We start from the raw sequence: 21,604 nt of genomic DNA, 5'->3' as shown, positions 1-21,604 counted from the left end.
AAATCTGTTTCTCGGGAAAAGCTTTTTGGTTTTCGAGTCAGCTCAAGCATCTGCTTCATGTCACATGAAGAGACTTCACATGAACTTGTTTCATGTATAAAAACGCCCTTCATCATTTCACATCATTACTGTATCTACTTTAGAGTTTATCAAATGTTGTCTTTCTAGATTATTTAAAGCAATAATTATGTTATGACTTGTAGCAAGATTGTTTTGAAATGTCTTTGCAATTTTTTTTGTTGTGAAACTAACTGAGCAAGCAGTCCTAGTCGATGCACACAATCCACAGTTTTCAGCTTATATACATTTTCTTACAGCTGCTTTATTTTCCACTGCAGTTTAACATGCAGGGCTTCTGTGAAGGTTTCGTTAGTGTTTTAGGTGTGAGTTCACTGCTGTTCCATATGTGGGCACTAGATGGAGCCATTCAGTCATTAAGGTTAAGAGAAGTTGGGTATGAAGCAGCAGCTTGTTAAGAGACTTAAAACTAAAATCAAGGTTGAAAAAAATTAACATTTTTGTTAACTTAAATAAAAGTAAAAACTAGACTTTAGAAATTGTTTCATAAAACTAACAAAAATAAAAGAAATATGCAGGAAACAATAGTTTTAGTCTCTGTCACAGACAGCATGTGGTATGTTTACTTTGAAGTGCTATATTGGACGCTTTTTTGCACTCTTCTGAACATCTAAAAGCATTCCCCTGACAGATAATAAAAAAGGAAACCAATTTAAACTAAACATTTATTTTTTTTTGTCCTTGTTCTCATCTTGTTAGTGTGCAGCAGCTCTAAGCTGCACTTCCTTAGCTGTTAAGCTAAAAATAAGTTTTCAGGCACTCCTAGGGTGTAAAACCTTTCACTTTTTAAGATCAAATTACTGTATGTTCTAATAGTTTGAATTTAATGATATTTTAATTTCATATAAATACAATAAAAATATAAACAACAGAAAGTACATTATGTGGAGGGGTACTTCATATTAAACTCCAATTAACCTCTTTGGGGCTCAGTTGTTAAGTAGATGATTTATGTCAGATTACAAATATAAGATTCATTTTTGGTAGCTGATTCAACCCAATCAATCCTTTTTTTGGTTCTTTTAGTAAACTGACACCTGTGCCGACACATTATGATTATGTTCTTTCTCGTGCCGTATTGGTCGGTCAGCTGGTATCTTCAGTATATTTATTTGGTTACTGTAGAGCACTGTTGTGTAATTCCTTAGTTCTTGGATCATAAAATGTTCTCTGCGTGAGAGTCAGTGAGCTATTGCAGCAGTTAATTGCTCTCTCAGACCCAGCGTTAGTCCAGGTTCACACTGATAGAACGGTGTATGTAACATCCCCCCTGTGGAAATGTCTACAACCTTTATTTACTGCAGTTGTTGTCTGTGAGTAACAGCAGTAACAGAGACGGACCTCATTCACGAGGTGTTTACATTCCCATAAGAGCTGCGCGCGCCTCTGTGACACAGGGGTGCTCAGGAGGGTTCAGAGTGTGTTTGTCTTTCACACAGCCTTGGTGTGCGTGCTCTCTGTCTACTTATCTACGGCGTTCTCTTGCTCAAATATGTTTGGGATCAGGGGATTGTGGTGTGCAGGATTTTAGGTTAAAACTTGAAATGAACAGAAGTGCTCACTGGTGTCCCACTGCACCACATCCCCCAGTGTGTGCATGTCTGTTCAGTATCGCATGCACTGTAATGTACAGAGAGTTGCAGTAATGTATATAGCTTTAAGAGTCCTTGTACATCTCATAATTTTATGCATAAAAAGCAGTAGTTATATATAGGCTGATATATGTTGTGTGTAATTAATATTGTGGATTCATCCTAGTTGCACACCGTGTGTCGGGGGAAACGACCTTCCAGTCCTGTGTGTCTCGTGCATATTGCAAAACTGACATTAAAGCTGACTTTGAGTAAAAGGGCAGAAAGACTAGTTTGAGGCAACTTTTCACCCCTCAGATCTCAGAGCCTTTATCGCATTTTGGTGGATGCAAACTGACCCAGTAAGCGGTCTCACAATGCAGCTATTAGTCGAGCTCAAACTGCTTATTGATCGGACTAAAGTGAGGGTTTTGTTTGTTTAGGTCTGTTTGTGTTGGATTTCTGTTTGCCTTCGGTTCAGGGCTGCAATCTTTTTCCCGTTCAGAAAATGTGAAAACAGCAGGCGAAACTCAAACAACACCGGCAGTCTTTAAATATTAACAGCTGCAATTTAAAAGGCCATTCAAGTGTCAGATAGTCTGCTTTATTTCTAATAGTTATGTCACACCTATTTGTCAGCTTCAGAGTAATTATTTAAGAAAAGTTACATCTCTAAATGCTTTCTTTAAAGCAGTTCATGGAAGTCACACTGTTTATTCATCAAACACTGGCACAGGCTGACTTACTGCTGTGGACACCTGATGCATCAGAGCCATTATTGATTAACTTGTGCTTTTCCTTTCGGTCAATACATTTGTTTCTGTCTACAGTCCCTGCAAAACCACTTTGAAAGCACATCAGATCTCAATGGGGGGAAAAAAATCATGCTGGATATCTTTACTGGTATGGACTGGGTAGTGTGTTTGGGACAAATGGATGCTATGTGGATCAGACAGAAATGAAAATGATCGAATTCCCACGGATGATCGGTTGAGTTTATGCTAGGCGAGCACATGGGTCACTCAGTGACCCCGAGACCATCACTGACCCACCACCAAACCAGTCATGCTGGATTATATTACAGGCAGCATAATGTTCTCCACAGCCTTTCCAAACCCTTTCCCGTGTGTCGCTTGTCCTCCCAAGTACAGGGTGCCACAATTCCACATTGCCAGGCACAGGGCCCACTAGAGGATGTTGAGCCCTCAGGCCACCCTCACAAAGTCTGTTTCTGATTGTTTGGTCAGACATTCACACCAGTGGCCTGCTGGAGGTCATTTTGTAGCTCTCCTAGAGTAACTACCTGTCTCCCAGAATCTCCTCCATGCTCTTGAGACTGCACTGGGAGACACAGCAAACCTGGCAATGAAACATATTGATGTGTCATCCTATCCTAATCTAGTGAAAAAAAGCAGTCCTTAAATATGAGGAGGGGAAAAAATGTCACTGGCCTCCACCTGTTGTCTCATTGTTGCCCCTCTAGTTCACCTGTTGTTAATTTCATTAACACCAAAGCAGCTGAAACTGATTAAAACCCAGTCTGCTGCTTAAACGACCAGATTAATATCGCAGATGTTTAAGACTCGATGGTAAACCCGAATTAAAACGTGTTCCTTTAATATTTTTTTTAGCAGTGTATACTAGTTTAACCCCTGCTTTTCATTTAGGTCAGTACATTTGCTTCTGTCTTTAGTATCTGCAAAACCATTCTGAGGGAAAAAGCAGTGTAGGAGGAAAGAAAAGCTCTGCAAAAGGCGTGTAGGAAAAGTTTACATTTATTTCCAAATACAAAAGAGTACAATGCAGAAAAGGATGCTTGTGGTCATTTAAAAATGGAGTCATCACAGAGTTTGTCCAGCGAAAAACTCCAACTTCACTGTGTCGTCGTTTTCTGTGGCACAGAGAGGTCAATGTACACATAGACTGTATATAAAAGATGGATGCAGCCATCGCGCTGTCACCCATTGGTTTGCAAAGTCCAGTTTTTAAAGCTTTAAGATGATGAATTTCAAAATGTTGTGAAGACTTCTCACCTTGAAGCATACACTGCTTTATTGCTCTTTTGAATTGTATTCAGTGAGACTGATTGAGACCATAAGGTCATCAGTAAAGTCTTTGCTAAGGGAATCATATAGGGGGACTTCTATACAAGCTTAATTTGCAATGAGAGCAGTGACCCCTTGTTGGTCGTTACAAAGGATTCAGATTAAAGATGTTAATATCATGATTTTCCCTTTTCAAATTTAACATAGTTAATATTCTTTATATTAATATACAGACTAATATATATACGGGAAAACTGTGTTTTGCACGACTGGAAATCTCATTGTGATACACTGATATTAAGGTACAAGGCACTTGCAATTCTTTGAAAATGCATTCAAAATTTCAAATAGGATGGAAATTAATACAATTTATAGTTATAGTTTACATTTTGCAGGCACAGTCCAACATCAGTTTCAGGTAATACAGTACTGTGAGAAGTATTCTTTCTGATTTAGATTAGAAACATCCATTTTGGCTGCTATGCAGAAAACTTTTAGTCAGATTTTTACACATGCAGCAAAAGCTAGGCATCTATGTAGCTAATGAGAACACGTTCACGTAATGAAAACCATTCATAAACTGTTTTTATTTAAAATGTGTTCATGTATTTTTCCTACATTTTTGTCTACTTTGTTTATACTTCACAAGGATAGCAAAAGACTGACAATTAAGATAAAAAGTGACAATTTTCTATAAATCCAAATGCGTGAAAACTACAGAAACCAGGTCAAACAAGTACAGAAACATAACTTTAATAGTTCTGCTGTGTAATTTTGTTGACATTTCACAATTGCTTCTCAAAAAAATCCAGCAAACACTGACAATGTGTATTCATTTAGATACATTATAAGAATACATTTATTAAACTTAAGCTGTGAGGCAGTTACAGTTAAAGGTGTAATGGACAGGTGGACCCCTCAGACATATCCTGTGATGTCATATCCTGCTGCAGTGGGCTTCCTAGGTCGTTGGGCTCCATGCGTACCTGACTCTGAGCTGCCACTTGCACTACGAATTAGTGTCTGCCCCCTGCTGGGGGTATTGACACCTCCTACCTGCAGGGTGGGGTTGCGGTAGGTCTGTGAGGTTGTGCGTACACCTGTGCTCGATATGCCGCCTCCTACGGGGTACGGATATCCGCCTCCGTGGCGTCTCCCACGGCCACCTTCCTGCTCTCCACAACATGACACACATAGCATCCCCCCACCCAGCATGGAAATGAGTGCAGAGGCCAGCCCAGTGTATAGGCACTCTCCGAGTTCATACTTCATGCTTTGAGGTACGTTTGGAAGGTAGAAGGTCTTAACCACCTCGTGCGTGGTCCACGCCACGGGTACGAGAGCCAGGAAGCCTGCAAAGACAAATAACACCCCACCTGCACCGGCTACACGACTCTTAACCCCACCAGAGCTCTCCAAGCAAAGCGTGCACTGCATTCCCAGAGTTGCCATAGCAATTGCAAGGCTAGACATGACTATGGAGATGACCATGAGGGCACGAGCAGCCTGCAGGTCAGAAGGCAAAGCCAGCATTGAGTTGTAGGTCTCACATTGGAAGGCCCCCGTGCTCTGATAGACGCACTCCATCCACAGGCCCCGCATGTTATCCACAGCTGTGACAATATTGGAACCAACGTGTGCAGAAATCTGCCAGTATGGAAGCACTGTGGCCACCAGGGTCCCCAGCATCCCCAGTAAGCCCAGGAAGAAGCCCATCAGCTCCAGAGCTGCTGATGCCATAGCCGTAACTGTGATCACCCAGAAGCAACCAGAAGAGACGAGCTCCTGCAAAACCCACAGAAATATTTAATTGAATACTATAAATACTAAATAATAATTTAGTTATAACTGCAAAAAACCAAGGCAACCAATTAAACTACATTATACAAAAATCTTATTAATTAGCAACAAAATATTGGTTAAAGAAATGTAATTACAATAGTTGTATTTTGGTCACCTTACTATACATAATATAGTAAAACAATTTTCGTTATATATGCTTTTTTGTTTTTGAAATGGAGATTTATTGTCTAAAAACATCAGGTTGTAATATTTAAAAAAACAGGCTTTGCTTTTGTTAGCTTGCTAAGCATGCCAATAGAGGAAGGTAGTAAAATAGTCGATGATATAACGTTCATGATGATTTTACAGAGTAACAGATTAATATTTTAGATAATACTTTAAACATTATTGCTTTTTTCTTTAGTTTTAGCTTTAGCATTGTCAGGTAGCAAGCTAACCAGTTATGCTAGCTAGCTAAATATAGCCTAAATCAAATGTTTTTTTGTTTTTTTTAATTTCTCATTTCTCACATTTTGTTAATGTGATTTAGTTCAGGTGTTGTGTGCAGAGTAGCTTGGATTTTCAATTACAGTTTATTGTAACTTAAACGTTTTACGTTTAATGCTAAACTTGTACTCACAGGAGAGGAAGCTGTTGCGGGAATTGCCGTCTTGTGTGTGGCTGGGTGCAGTGAGGAGTGTATGTGATGTGTGTGTGAGCATGCGTGTGAAGGAAACGCGGGGAGCGGAAAAAGAAAAGAGAGAGGGAGAGTGTGACACGGGTAGAGAGGGCGACCGAGAGCAGCGTTTTAATGGGCTACAGCCTATGCAGTGTACCTGGAAGAGTGCAGTACTGTTATTAAAAAGCCTCATCTCTTCAGTACTTTTCGGTGTCTCGGCTGATTTCTGCCTGCCTCACTACTCCACAAAGTGGAGGGAGTTAACCCCGAAGGAGGACAAACTTCGGCCCTGGAGAAAGCATCTCCCCTCGCGTCTCCCGACCACGGTCAGGGGACTGACGGCGAGGAATGGTTAACACTGGCGACCACGAAGGGACCCTTTCACGCTGTCAAAGGAGTGGTGAGCACTGAGAAAAACCGACAGGCTAAAGCGGCTAACGATAAAGCCGAGTGACCGTAATTACAAGTGTTTTGGCTAATAGCTAAGCTAACTCGCGATGGCCGCTGCTCGCCATTCTCGGGAAAACTACGGACTTGAGACCAATTATTCCAACCCATTCATGTCGCTGACCAGTGTCTCCGAGGGTGCATTAGGGAAGCTAACAGAGACAGAGCTGTGACTAAATGTGAACATATCAACCCATTCCTGTGTGCCGAAAGTTGTACTAACGCTAATGGAGAGGATGTACTCGCGCCGCCCGATGGTCCTGCCCAGCCGCAGTTTTCCCGCACGAATCCCTTCGTCGATGCTGAATGTCGCAGCTACGGCCGTGAGGGAAACACAGGCAGCAGCATGAACTGTTATCCAGCTCCTACTCCCCAAATGAAAATGCACTACCCAGACTCAAACCCATTTTCCCCCGCTCACATGAACAGTTTTGTACACAGCACACCGGCTCAATTTAATGCAATGTTAAATACACCCATGCAATGTGAGCCTTCCAGTGGCCTTAATGAAGCCATAAGCTATGGGCAAACCACTACACAGCATAAACCCCGCTCAAAACCAGGCAAGACCCGCTGTGTGCCCCGTCAGCCACCATCTGACAGTGAAGAGGACGGTGACCTTAGAGAGAGAGTCCCCACTCTACGTCCGGGCCAATATGACGGCACCACACCGTGGAAGGAATTTCTGCACAGGTTTGAGAGCTGCGCTGAAGCCAACTATTGGTCAGAAAAAACAATGACAACTCAGCTTAAATTCTGCCTAGTTGGAGCAGCAGGGGCCATTATCCACAGAAATCCCCACTCATCCAAATGGGATTACCGCCGCCTGGTGGACGAACTGGAAACTGCATATGGTCCTTCTTCTGACCATGCAGCTGCTGTTGCTGTAGAACTGAGGCAGCGAGTGCGTAAACCTGGTGAGGCCCTGCATGTTTTCAGAGATGACATTTATGGGAAAGTGGCTGTTGCATATGGTGATAGAGCAGAGATTGAACAAGACTCTATAGCTGTTGAAGTTTTCACCAATGGGCTGGGTGATGCAGAAATAGTACAGAAGTTGCTAGAGAGGCACCCAGCCACACTTGCCTGTGCATACGAAATAGCCCACCGACACGAAACCACTAAAAGGGCTGCATCTTATGTAACCAGTGCCATGCAGCAAGGAGCCCGTAATGCAGCTGAACGCCATCCCCGAGCTGCCGTCGTCAGAGAAAAAGACAAAGATGAGACTGTTGCTGAGCGTGCACCTGCAGCTAGCCCCTCACCGAATCGTTTTGTCCCACGCACACCCTCGACAACACCGAACAATCACAGAAATTTTAAAAGTGGGGTTCGCTGCCATAATTATCAAGGTTGGGGCCATGTCCAAAAGCAGTGCCCTTCCCCTCACAAAACCACCAAGGCCTTAACATTGAACAGTAGCCCTTGGGACAGCCCAAAACCCACCGTGCTCCACCTTAAGTGCCAAAGCCAAGAAATGAGTATCCCCATGCGCCTCTACGAAGTGGAGGTATGTGCTGTCTTGGAGAGTGGGGCCCGGAGGAGTGTGCTGCCGCTGCCCTACTACAACTCCATCCACCCAGACGTGAGGCCACCACTACAGCCCTCAGTTGTTGAGACCTTGCTTGGTGTGGGACCTGGGGACATGCCGGTGCTAGGTGAAGCCCAGATACCTGTCAGTATCAACAATCGACAGGTGGATGTTGATTTCCTGGTGGCAGATATAGCAGGAAATGAGGTGCTGCTTGGGCATCCCTTCCTCACTTAAGCTGAAGCACGTCTTGATTTCGGCAAACGCCGCATCATCCTGTTCGGTGAAGAGGTGCTCTACTACCAAACCGAAGCTAGTACAAAGTCACACGCAGTGAGAATAGCTAGAACTGTGGTGGTGGAACCGGGGCAAGAGTATATGGTGAAAGGCAATGTGCATCCTGGTGCAGCAGCTCGAGGTGACATGATGCTTAGTCCCACCAAAGGTTTCGTTGAGAAGCACAAAGTACTTATCACCAGAGTCCTAGTCAATGCACAGCCTTCTAAAGCTGTCCCACTTTGGCTTTTTAACCCCGGCAATAAGGCAGTAACAATTAAGGAGGGATCCATTGCCGGGCTCCTCCAGCCAGCTGAGGCTGTGGAACCCTCCATGGTCTCCCCAGCTGCAGACCTCAATGACTATGAACAGCTCCAACTGAAACGCTTGCTTTGCACTTATGGACATGTGTTTTCTACAGGGCCTGCTGACCTGGGCCGAACCAGCCTTGTGCAGCACGACATCATAACCCGTCCTGGTGCTCCAGTCAAACAACATCCACGAAGAATGGCAGGGGAAAAGAATAGAATAGAATAGAATAGAATAGAATAGAATAGAATAGAATAGCCTTTATTGTCATTGTACAGGGTACAACGAAATTGGAGTGCCACTCCCTTGGTGCAAAATGCAATAATAAATATAAATGTAAAATATAAAAGGTACAATAAAACAAACGTAAGTACTCACAAAAGTAAGCATGATATTTACAGGATAGCAGCATTAATATAATGACAGTATGACAGTATGAATAGCAGCATAATATAATGACAGTGACAGTATGGTATGGCTAAGCAGGTTCAATCGTTTTTGTGCTTATTTACAACGGTGATAGCTCTGGGAAAGAAGCTGTCCCTGAATCTGTTTGTCCTGGTTTTATGTGACCTGTATCGCCGGCCTGACGGTAATAGTTCAAACAGTTGATTGCTGGGGTGAGAATGGTCCTTGATGATATTGCCAGCTCTGCTGAGGTACCGGGAGTTTGCAATGACCTCCAGGCTGGGCAGAGAGCAGCCAGTGATCTTCTGGGCTGTGTTGATGACCTTCTGCAGTACTTTCCTGTCTGCAGCTGAGCACCCTGCATACCATGTTGTTATGCCGTACGTTAGGATGCTCTCTATGGTGGCTCTGTAGAATGTCACCAGCAGCCTCTCCTCCAGGTTGCTCCTCCTGAGCACTCTCAGAAAGTGGAGACGCTGCTGGGCCTTTTTACCACCGCAGTGGTATTTGCAGTCCAGGAGAGATCATCAGAGATCTGCACGCCCAGAAACCTCATGGAGTGCACCCTCTCCACACGGTTCCCGTGAATGTAAAGTGGGGCCGGGTCTGCTCTGCCCTTCCTGAAGTCCAAGATGAGTTCTTTAGTTTTCGTGGTGTTCAGTTGGAGGTTGTTAACTGAACACCACTCAGTCAGTCTGTTGACCTCATCTCTGTAGTCCGACTCATCCCCCTTGAGATGAGTCCAACCACAGTGGTGTCGTCGTCGCAAACTTTATGATGGTGTTTGAGAGATGGGTGGGGGGAGCAGTCGGATGTGTAGAGCGTAAACAGGAGGGGACTCAGAACACATCCTTGTGGAGACCCAGTGCTGAGTGTGATGGTGCTGGACAGGTGGGGGCCGAGTCTGACAGACTGTGGTCTGTTTGTCAGGAAGTCCTTGATCCAGAGGCAGATGGGGGTGGAGAGTCCCAGGTGAGACAGTTTCTGGACCAGGATCTCTGGGATGATATGATTAAATGCTGAGCTGAAGTCCAGAAAGAGCATTCTCACATAGCTTCCTCTGTGCTCCAGGTGACTCAGCGCAGTGTGGAGCGCTATGGTGATAGCGTCCTCGGTGGATTGATTAGTCCTGTAGGCAAATTGGTGGGGGTCCAAAGTGGGAGGCAGACTGGCCCTGATGTGCTGACAGACCAGTCTCTCAAAGCACTTCATCACTACAGGCATAAGTGCAACAGGCCTGTAATCATTTGGGCTGACCACAGCTGTCTTCTTGGCGATGGGGATGATGGTGGAGGTTTTGAGGCAGGGCGGGACGGTGTTTAATGACAAGGAAAGGTTGAAGATTTTAGTGAAGACTCCGGTCAGTTCGTCAGCACATGCTCTGAGAACCTTTCCATGTATTCCATCAGGACCTGCCGCCTTCCTGGGATTCACTGACCTTAGAACACACCTCACTTGATGCTCCCTAAGTGTTAGTGTGCTGGTGCTGGGGGCGGGTGGAAGTGGTGTGACAGCTGAGGGTCTGGTCGTCTCAAAGCGGGCGAAGAAACGATTTAGATCCTCAGCCAGCGAGGCATCAATCCTAGATGTCGCCTGGTTATTGCTTCTGTAGTTGGTAATGTGATTGATCCCCTGCCACATTTTTCTGGGGTCGTTGTCAGCAAAGTGATCTTCAATCCTCCTCCTATAGGCAGCCTTAGCTTTCCTGATGCCTCTACTCAGGTCTGCCCTGGCCGCCCTATACGCAGCCCTGTCCCCTGAGTTGAAGGCAGTGTTGCGGCTTTTTAGGAGGGATTGCACTTCGCTATTCATCCAGGGTTTTTGATTTGGAAACACCCTGACCCTTTTGTTGACGGTGACATTGTCAACACAGTTCCTGATGTACGAGAGTACAGTGTCCGTGTACTCCTGGAGGTTGTGGCTGGAGAATAAATCCCATACAGTAGTTGAGAAGCAGTCCTGCAGTTGAGAGAGGGCTCCTTCAGGCCAGGTTTTTATTGTCTTTGTCTGGGGCTTTGTTTTTCTCAGCAGGGGGGTGTAGGTGGGGGTGAGGGACATGCAGAGGTGGTCAGATCCAGCCAGGTGGGGGAGGGGTGTCGCTCTGAAAGCATGCCTGATGTTTGAATAGACATGATCCAAGGTGTGTTCTCCTCTCGTAGCAAAGTCCACAAACTGGACAAATTTAGGAAGCACAGTCTTTAGGCACGCTTTGTTAAAGTCACCGGCGACAATAAAAACCCCATCGGGGTGGGCAAGCTGTTGTTTGTTTATGGTGTTGAGCAAGAGGCTGAGAGCCGTGCCGACGTTCGCATCCGGCGGTATATAAACAGCTATCACAATAACTACTGTAAACTCCCTCGGGATGTAAAAAGGTCTGCACGAGACTGCCAGAACCTCCAAATCAGGAGAACAGTGTGTGTGAATGATCCTGCTGTTACAACACCACTCGTTATGCACGTAAACACATAGCCCCCCTCCTCTGCTTTTACCTGAGTTGCTGTTTCTGTCGTGCCGATGTAGCGTGCGGCCTGCTAACTCGACTGCAGCGTCGGGAATCAGCGGGTGAAGCCATGACTCCGTAATAAGAATAATGCTGCAGTTGCGTGCAAAGCTCGTGGTGGCTATCTGTAGCTCCAATTCGTCCAATTTGTGGGTGATGGATCTGGCGTTCGATACGAAAAGGCTCGGAAGTGCTGGCCGGTGTGGTTGTTTGTGTAGCCTAGCATCTGAGCCCGACCGGCATCCCCTCTTCTGCTTTCTCTCCCTCCATTGCCTCCTACGCTTGCTGGGCGGGCAGACCATCCATGGTGACCCTGGCGGTCTCGCTATCTCCTCCAGGATGTTGTGTGTTCGCTGATATTCGCCAGAAACAGACAAACTATATTTGAAACCTAGGTCAATTAGGTTCTGGCGACTGTAAGAGATGACGGCGTTGCAAACATTTAAAAATATACACAGTAAAATTAAAACCGAGCACCAAACTGGAGAGCTAAGAGCCGCTGCACCCGTGCGCGCCGCCATCTTGTAGCGGCAAAAGCAGCAACACACTGATCAGCAGATCTACGACAGCGTACAGAGCGGTCTCGCCCAACGCAGCTGCAGCAGCTGGGCCTCGCCCATCGTTATGGTGCGTAAGAAAGATGGGACATACCGTCTCTGCATTGACTACAGGGCTCTCAACGACCGCACCATAACAGACGCCTACCCGCTGCCTCGCATTCAGGACACGCTGGACACACTCTCGACTGCCAGATGGTTCAGCACATTAGACCTTGCATCAGGCTACTGGCAGGTTGAGCTGACACCTAGAGCACGCAGGGCCGCCGCTTTCTGCACTAGGACAGGCCTCTTTGAGTGGAACGTCATGCCATTTGGACTATGCAATGCCCCGGCGATGTTCCAGCGGCTGATGGACCGCGTCCTGGCTGGCATGCAGTGGGAGACCTGCCTGGTCTACTTGGACGACATCATTGTGCTGGCTAAGGATGTGTCGGGGATGCTGCAACGGCTTGGCCAGGTATTCTATAGACTTCAACAAGCTAACTTGAAGCTGAAACCTGCCAAATGCTGCCTCTTTCGCCGCGAAGTTGCTTATCTTGGCCATGTGGTGTCTGAGCATGGTGTGGCTACCGACCCCAGCAAAGTTCAAAAAGTTCAGATGTGGCCTGCACCTATGTCCATCCAGGAGGTCAGACGCTTCATCGGCCTGGCCTCATATTATCGCCGGTTCGTGAAAGACTTTGCCTCTATAGCCGAGCCCCTGCACAACCTGACCAAGAAGAACGCACATTTTCAGTGGCATGCTGAGCACCAAGCAGCTTTCAACAAGCTAAAGTGTCGACTCACCTCTGCCCCTGTTCTTGGCTATCCACTTGACCATGGTGAAATGATACTAGACACTGATGCCAGCGACACAGGCATCGGCGTGGTGCTGTCACAGATGCAAAAGGGCGTGGAGCGTGTACTGGCATATGGCAGCCGTAAGCTATCGAGAACTGAACAAAACTACTGCACCACACGACGTGAATTACTAGCCGTCGTGGATTTCACGTCCCATTTTCGCCAGTACCTCCTCGGACGGCCTTTCAAAGTGCACACAGACCACAGTAGCCTGCGCTGGCTAACAAAAATGAAAGAGCCAGAGGGACAGTTAGCTCGATGGCTCGAGAAGCTTGCCGAGTACAGCTTTGAGATCATCCACCGTCCAGGTCGAGTGCACACCAATGCTGATAGCCTCTCCAGAAGACCCTGTCACCAGTCCTGTCCATGCAGAGTGCAGGACCCCTCCAAGCATCTCGGGGGGACCAGTCATTGGGCGGTCCAATGTGAGTTGGACTCTGACACCAGCTTCCTGTTGCTGAGTCCGGTGAGGGTGGAGGGACAACCGGCTACCACAGCGGTGTGTCCAGTGGGGTAGGTCATAACACCCCCCACCACACCAGACACAAAGACTTTAGACCAAACTGCTTTTACTATGTCAGACATTTTATGTCAAAACACTCCTACCAACACAGACGTCTCAGAACAGATAATTCACACTAGCACAGACATATCACACCAGAACATTTCCACTGGTACACACACCGTAAAGCTGACTGAGAAAGTATATGTGGCTAAAACTCTTGATACTGCTTCTCTGTTTCATGGCTGGACCATGGGGGAGCTGAGCCAAGCCCAGGACGCTGATGCAGACATTGCACCCATACGCGCCTGGATGGAGGCCAGCAGTGAGCGCCCCCCATGGACTACTGTCTCGCCATGCAGCCCGCTCACTAAGACATACTGGGCTCAATGGAAACGGCTCTACTTCAGAGATGGAGTTCTGGTCCGTCGCTTCTACTGCCTTGACGAGACCCAGTTCTACCCCAGATCGTACTGCCACATAGCTACAACCAGAAGTGATGAGCCAGATGCACGAGGGGCCAGTGGGCGGACATTTTGGTGTCGAGAGGACTGTGGCCAGGCTACGAACCCGATTCTATTGGTATCACATGAGGGAAGACGTCACTCTTTGGTGCCGTACTTGTACCAGCTGTGCATCCAGAGCCCGACCCCAGAAGACACCACAAGCTCCGATGGGAACTGTCCGGGTAGGAGCCCCAATGGAGCGCATTGCGCTGGACATTATGGGACCACTGAATGAGACAGAGCGCAGAAACCGATATGTGCTTGTGATACAAGACTACTTTACAAAGTGGACTGAAGCCTTTCCTATCCCAGATGAACGGGCTGCAACCGTTGCCGAGGTCGTTGCATCTGAGTGGGTGTGCCGCTACGGGATACCTCAAGCACTGCACAGTGACCAGGGACGCAATTTTGAATCTGATGTGTTCCAGGGGATGTGTAGTTTGTTTGGGATAGACAAGACTCATACAACACCATTCCGACCCCAATCAGATGGCCAGGTTGAACGTTTTAATGCCACTCTCCAAAAGATCCTGGCCTCCACAGCAGAGTGTTGCCATTGGGACTGGGACCTGATGATCCCGTACGCTGTTATGGCCTACAGGGTGACCAAACACAGTGCTACAGGTTTCACCCCAAACTTCATGATGTTTGGCCGAGAACTGAGTGAGCCAGTGGACCTTGTCGCAGGTCTACCTCCTGATCCAGACAACCAACCCTCAGCTCCAGAGTATGTGCAGCAAATGCGTGAGCGGCTGGAGCTGGCCCACCTCATCGCCAGGGAAGCCCTGCGTGAGTCAGTCACGCGCGCAAAAAGGCAATATGACAAGAACTGTTGCCACACATAGTACAAGACTGGAGATCCTGTATGGTATCTCATCAAAGGAACACGTCACATCAAGAATAAGGTCAAAAAGTTCCACCCATCGTATGAAGGACCATTCTTTGTCCTGGGGCAATTGGATGACCTAGTTTATCGGATCCAGAAGAACCCAAGGTCTAGAGTGAAAGTTGTCCACCATGACCAGCTAAAGCATTATCGCTGCCGCGAGCCCCTGGACATTACCTGGGTCCTTGATCAAGCTCATCAGTGGTCACCTGCGGAGGTCCCACCACCAGCTTTAGAGGATGACCCAGCAGACCGTGATCTGGGTCTGCACAGTCTGTTCTCTACTGCAATTGGCAATGGCCCCAGCTCCTCTCAGCCATCTGTCTCTGTTGCAGCTGATCCTGCTCCAGTTGTGGTGATCCCATCGTCCCCTTCCCATGTGGACCATGAGAATGGTGGGGGTGTGGTGGGTGAGCCAGACCACCTGGGCCAGCAGTTTCAGCGACCAACTCGTCGGCGCAGAGCACCAGACCGGTATGGGGTGTGGATCACTTAGCTTGGTTTACCTACCATGGACAGTTCCAAGTAGGACTGAAGATTCATTTCAAGTTTAAATCGTTTCAGCCTCCTACGCTGTTAGCTACAATGGTTTAAGAGAGCTATATTTTTCATTGTTTCAGTGTTTACATTTGAAAAAAGGGGGAGTGAAGTATCTGAAGAACCTACGGGGTTATCTACATGCACCTATCCATTTGTATTTGTGCCTTCCTAGATGCTAGGATAAGTTAGTTATTCCCGGTCGCCATGTAATAGTTACAATTGTGTAATTTCTTTCCTACTTAACAACACTTGGAATGCTTTATTTTGCACATGTATGTACACCTTGCTTGAGCCAACGTTTTTGCGACTGAAGTGCACTAGTTGATACTATACCTCACCATATATGCGGTAATGGCTAACACTTTTATCTCCTGTGGGCTCCAAGTGGTAAAGGGGATTGTGTACCAGTTTTATGCATTACAATGCTGGAGTGGAATTATTGTTTAATTGCCATCCAGAGTGGGGGTAGTGTTGCGGGAATTGCCATCTTGTGTGTGGCTGGGTGCAGTGAGGAGTGTATGTGATGTGTGTGTGAGCATGCGCGTGAAGGAAACGCAGGGAGCGGAAAAAGAAAAGAGAGAGAGAGAGTGTGACATGGTAGAAAGACCGTGAGCAGCGTTTTAACGGGCTACAGCCTATACAGTGTACCTGGAAGAGTGCAGTACTGTTATTAAAAAGCCTCATCTCTTCAGTACTTTTCGGTGTCTCGGCTGATTTCTGCCTGCCTCACTACTCCACAGGGCGTTGTTGGAATGCTACTACGCAAGTAACCCTGGCGGAAGGGGTTACATGAATAGGATGAGCGATACCCAACATCCACAATGACGGCGAAACAACTAGTAGCTCAGTGTTCCAACATTCGAAAGAAGGAACTGCTCTCACAGCTAGAGATTGACGAGGTACAACATAAATGCTACGGCAAGGAGGAGTCAGGACGCCAGGTCAGGGGAGATATCATCACCCCACCCGAGATTGGGTACACATAGCCCCAAGTGCGATAAGAGAAGGATCGTTGAGTGCCAGAGGAACTGACCTGAAGGATAGGATCATGGCCAAGCTTGAAACCTGGATCCCCCGTAGCCGGTTACCAAGATTACGTGAAGTAGAAGGTCTGCTAGATGATGTTAACACAGCACTACGGATGATACCTACAACCACAATTACCGACACTAACAAGCTGATCTACACTACGGCAGCAGTGATCAGTGAGATGCTTGGCTACAAGTTGAACAGCCACAAGGGGCAATACCCTCCATGGAGAAGGAGGCTAGATCAAAGTAGCACGGAGGGAGGTTAGCCAACTAACGGAGTTGCAGAAAGGTGCAACAAAGAAGGTGCATAAGAAATACAGCAAGCTGTCCATACCTGAGGCCTTGGAAACTGCCAAGCAAAGACTCACAGCCTTGGCCACCCGCTTGAGGAGGTACACCAGAGAGAGAGAAGGCAGGAGAATAAACCAGCTGTTCTTCACAGAACCAGCAAAGGTGTACTCTCAGTGGCAAGGGAACAATAACAGAACAGAGACGGAGATGGAGCAATACTGGAAGAGCATATGGGAGAAGGACGCAACCCATAACGGCAATGCTCAGTGGCTAGTGGATCTGAGGGCAGACCATAGCGACCTCCCTGAACAGGGTCCAGTAACCATCACAGTGGCAGATATCCAAGAAAGGGTCTCCAGTATGAAGAGTTGGACAGCACCAGGGCCCGACATGGTTCACGCCTACTGGCTGAAGAAGCTGACTGCACTCCACGAGCGTCTGGCAGCACAAATCAACCAGCTGCTAGTTAACGAGAGACACCCGGAATGGCTAACCGAAGGTCGGACGGTCCTGATCCCCAAGGACCCCAAGAAGGGACCGGTCCCATCCAACTACCGACCAATAACCTGCCTCAGTACCACATGGAAGCTCCTGTCAGGCATCATATCGGCTAAGATGAACAGGCACATGGGTCAATACATGAGCGGGGCACAGAAAGGGATTGGCAAGAATACCAGAGGCGCAAAACACCAGCTACTGGTAGACAGAACGGTCAGCCGAGACTGCAAGACCAGACTGACCAACCTGTGCACTGCCTGGATTGATTACAAGAAGGCCTATGACTCAATGCCCCACAGCTGGATACTGGAACGCCTAGAATTGTACAAGATCAACAGGACCCTAAGAGCCTTCATCAGGAACTCAATGGGGATGTGGCGTACAACACTAGAGGCCAACTCAAAGCCCATAGCACAAGTCACCATCAAGTGCGGGATCTACCAAGGAGATGCTCTGTCCCCACTGCTGTTCTGCATAGGCCTGAACCCCTCAGTGAGATCATTAACAAGACTGGCTACGGATACCGACTACGAAGCGGACCGGTTGTCAGCCACCTCCTGTACATGGATGACATCAAGTTGTATGCCAAGAGTGAACGAGACATCGATTCACTGATACACACTACCAGGCTATACAGCAATGACATTGGAATGTCGCTCGGACTGGAGAAGTGTAGTCGGATGGTAACAAAAAGAGGGAAGGTAGTCAGAACTGAGGGCATTGAACTACCAGAAGGCAACATTGCAGACATAGAGGACAGTTACAAGTACCTGGGGATCCCGCAGCGAATGGGAACCATGAAGAGGGCGCTAGGAAAGCTGCAACCACCAAGTACCTGCAGAGGGTCAGGCAAGTCCTGAGGAGTCAGCTGAACGGTAAGAACAAGATCCGGGCCATCAACACCTCGCCCTGCCCGTGATCAGGTACCCTGCTGGGGTAATAGGCTGGCCAAAGGAGGAGATAGAAGCCACTGACATAAAGACAAGAAAGCTCCTTACCATGCATGGAGGGTTTCACCCCAAGTCCAGCACCCTGAGGCTGTATGCTAAGCGGAAGGAAGGGGGCCGGGGACTGGTGAGTGTCAGCACCACAGTCCAGGATGAGACAAGAAACATCCACGAATACATCACGAAGATGGCCCCAACTGACAGCGTGCTCAGTGAATACCTCAGGCAGCAGAAACCCAAGAAAGAGGAGGAAGGCGAGGAACCATCATGGAAGGACAGGCCCCTGCACGGTATGTACCACCGGCAGATAGAGGAGGTGGCTGATATCCAGAAATCCTACCAGTGGCTGGACAAAGCTGGACTGAAAGACAGCACAGAGGCACTAATCATGGCGGCACAAGAACAAGCTCTGAGTACAAGATCCATAGAGGCTGGGGTCTATCACACCAGGCAAGACCCCAGGTGCAGGCTGTGTAAAGATGCCCCAGAGACAATCCAGCACATAACAGCAGGGTGCAAGATGCTAGCAGGCAAGGCATACATGGAGCGCCATAACCAAGTGGCCGGGCATAGTGTACAGGAACATCTGTGCCGAGTATAACCTGGAAGTCCCGAGGTCAAAATGGGAGATGCCACCAAGGGTGGTGGAGAATGACCGAGCTAAGATCCTGTGGGACTTCCAGATGCAGACGGACAAAATGGTGGTGGCTAACCAACTGGACATAGTGGTGGTAGACAAACAGAAGAAGACGGCCGTAGTGATCGATGTAGCGGTTCCGAATGACAGCAATATCAGGAAGAAGGAACACGAGAAGCTGGAGAAATACCAAGGGCTCAGAGAAGAGCTCGAGAGGATGTGGAGGGTGAAGGTGACGGTGGTCCCGTGGTAATTGGAGCACTAGGTGCGGTGACTCCCAAGCTAGGCGAGTGGCTCCAGCAGATCCCGGGAACAACATCGGAGATCTCTGTCCAGAAGAGCGCAGTCCTGGGAACAGCTAAGATATTGCGCAGGACCCTCAAGCTCCCAGGCCTCTGGTAGAGGACCCGAGCTTGAAGGATAAACCGCCCGCAGGGCCGTGCTGGGTGTTTTTTTTTTTTTTTATATATATATATATAGATATATATACACACACACATACACACACACACACGAGGGGGTGCAGGACCACCACCTGTCTTTATTTGCTCTGCCCTTTTCTTGGTTGCTGTTATAAACAAACAAACAGATTATTTCAGGGTCTCTTTTCAAGAGACTAAAAGCAATATAAGTGATAAATATTACCATTCTGTAGAATATTCTTATATTTCACTTTTACTTGTCCCCATGTTCTAGTGGGTCCTGTTGTGGCTCTAATGTGAAAGAGGATATAATGGAATATGATATAATAAATTATTTACGAGTTTAATTTGTCAGCAACTTTCTGCCAGCCCTCTCTCCTTGCTTTTGCAGCCGTTGCGGTGTTCCCTTGCGTTTTAATTAAACTCTGAAACTCCTGATATCCCTCAGTCAAGAGTTCTTGCTCTGCTGCCGTAAAATACTGAGCGCGCTCCTTCGACATCTTCGCCGACCAATCACAGAGTTGCCGATCAATGTTTCTACTATCGATGCGTAGCCCCTTTTAAGCTACCCAGTGATCTCAGATTACTTCATCCAGCTATACTAATCGTCAACAACAGGTGTGTTCGGAGAACCGGATTAGCGAGCTCAAAGTTAGCGCGATGATTTGATCTTGGATGTGTCATTTGATCTTGGATGTAGTAAGCGAGGTACGAAGAACGGACCCCAGGTGTCATCTGAATGGCAACATATATTGCTCTGAAATTTGTATAGACCTTTTAACACTGAACCAAGCTACCAACTCCAGAGGTACTAATGCACGTACTATTTTTCCTGTTTAGTCCAGAGGACATGGCATCTGTGTTTTCCAAAAAGAATTTCAAATTTAAATTCGTCTGACCACAGAACAGATTTACAGTTTGCCTCTGTCCTTATTAAATGAGCTCTGACCCAAAGAAATCATCGGCCATTCTGGATCATGTTCACATACAGATTTTTTATTCTGTCCTATTTGGTCCAGTTCGTGTTTAGTGGATGACTAGAAAGATTCAGTTCGAGTATTATCTGTGTAATCTACCACTGACACAGTGGCAGGTGACACTGGCTGTTTGAACAATATTCCCACCAAAGAAATCAAAGTAATTTTAGTTCATACAGTTCCCACCACTAAAACCAATGCACAGTAAACCATCAAAAAACAAATCAGTTTCTTTAAGTATAAAGAAATGCAAGTATTCATTGAAAACCTAACTAAACTCTTTATTCACTGTCCAAGTCAATTTTTGTGAGGTGTTGGATTGATTCAGTTTTGCAGTCCACACATCCTTCCTCCTGAATAAACAGTGACACCACACACAGCTCACTTCCATGCATTTACCTGAGAGTGCTGCAGGTTATGGAACAGCCAGGCGCTGAACTAGTCGAAGATTTGTTCCTTTGCTGCAGGGTGTGAAGTTGCAGCTGGAGCGGAGGATGACGAGGTAGAGGATGAAGACAGAGCAGAGCCTGCAGCCTGCACAGATTAGATTCACCACTGGTATTTCTGTTGAACCTGCTCCTGCTTCTCCAGTAGAGGAAAATGTTGCCTTTTTCTTGCTGTATCAGACTCTGACATAGTCACAGCTGCTGTACTTTTAAAATGTCACTTACTCTGCTGCTGCTTGGATTAGACCGAGGGAGCCAAGAAGGGGGAAAAAATACTTATTTCAGAAATGAGAGAAGAAGAAATACAGTCCTCTGGACTGCCTGTTGCAGGCTGTCCACTTTAAAACAACAACAGAGCAGGATAAGAAACACCAGTGTTCCTGAACATTGTGTCTCTATCACCGTCTCATCTGTGTCTCGTGTTTGCGTATCTCTGTCCCTCATCCAGACCTTCACCTACTGTCATGTATACACACTGACATCTGTGTGACACACATATCCCGGTTGGTCAGACAGCTTAATCATTCTCTCATCTGTCATTTCTCCAAAACAGACCTTTGGTATCTTGGCGGCAACAGACTGACCCAAAAACTAAAGGTACTGTGGACCCCTGTGAGAGAGAAAAAGAGAGAGTTTCAGGAGTTTCATTAGCTTTTTGTAACTGAGATTAACCAAACGTGTAATCATCAAGAAAAGCGTCCAAATCAGTCATCCTTTTATGGAACTGGAAAAAACATCCAGCTCACTCTGCAGAAATGTAAAGAAAAAAATGCTTGTGAGCACTTCTTTGCATTTTTAATTAAAATGAGCAATGAAATAAAACACCCTTAGGAGATAAACGTTACAAAAGGACAATGGAAAAAAGCATATTTTTTTATCTTTTTAATTTAATTTT

General features: G+C 46.8%; 1 protein-coding gene across 2 annotated transcripts; it reads right to left on the bottom strand.

The window, feature by feature from the left end:
• Window positions 1–3,406: 3,406 nt before the first annotated feature.
• Window positions 3,407–21,235, bottom strand: cldn2 (claudin 2). 2 transcript variants are annotated; one of them, XM_031750297.2, is made up of 2 exons: window positions 20,663–21,235; window positions 3,407–5,479 (listed from the first exon to the last, which is right to left on the bottom strand). In XM_031750297.2, exon 2 carries the CDS (start codon window positions 5,432–5,434, stop codon window positions 4,613–4,615), a length of 822 nt encoding a protein of 273 aa, XP_031606157.1. In that variant the 5' UTR covers window positions 5,435–5,479; window positions 20,663–21,235; the 3' UTR covers window positions 3,407–4,612. The 2 variants fall into 2 exon arrangements, with proteins under 2 accessions (XP_031606157.1, XP_039474638.1); XM_039618704.1 differs by lacking the exon at window positions 20,663–21,235 and adding an exon at window positions 6,117–7,219.
• Between the last annotated feature and the right edge of the window lie 369 nt (window positions 21,236–21,604).

This window comes from Oreochromis aureus, linkage group 10 (assembly GCF_013358895.1).
Source record: "Oreochromis aureus strain Israel breed Guangdong linkage group 10, ZZ_aureus, whole genome shotgun sequence".
Lineage (NCBI taxonomy): Eukaryota > Metazoa > Chordata > Actinopteri > Cichliformes > Cichlidae > Oreochromis > Oreochromis aureus.
This window is presented reverse-complemented; position numbering and strand designations above follow the sequence as displayed.

What these genes read in the sequence shown, in the direction of transcription:
- cldn2 (XM_031750297.2), bottom strand. Translation starts at nt 5,434, where the DNA reads ATGGCATCAGCAGCTCTGGAGCTGATGGGCTTCTTCCTGGGCTTACTG.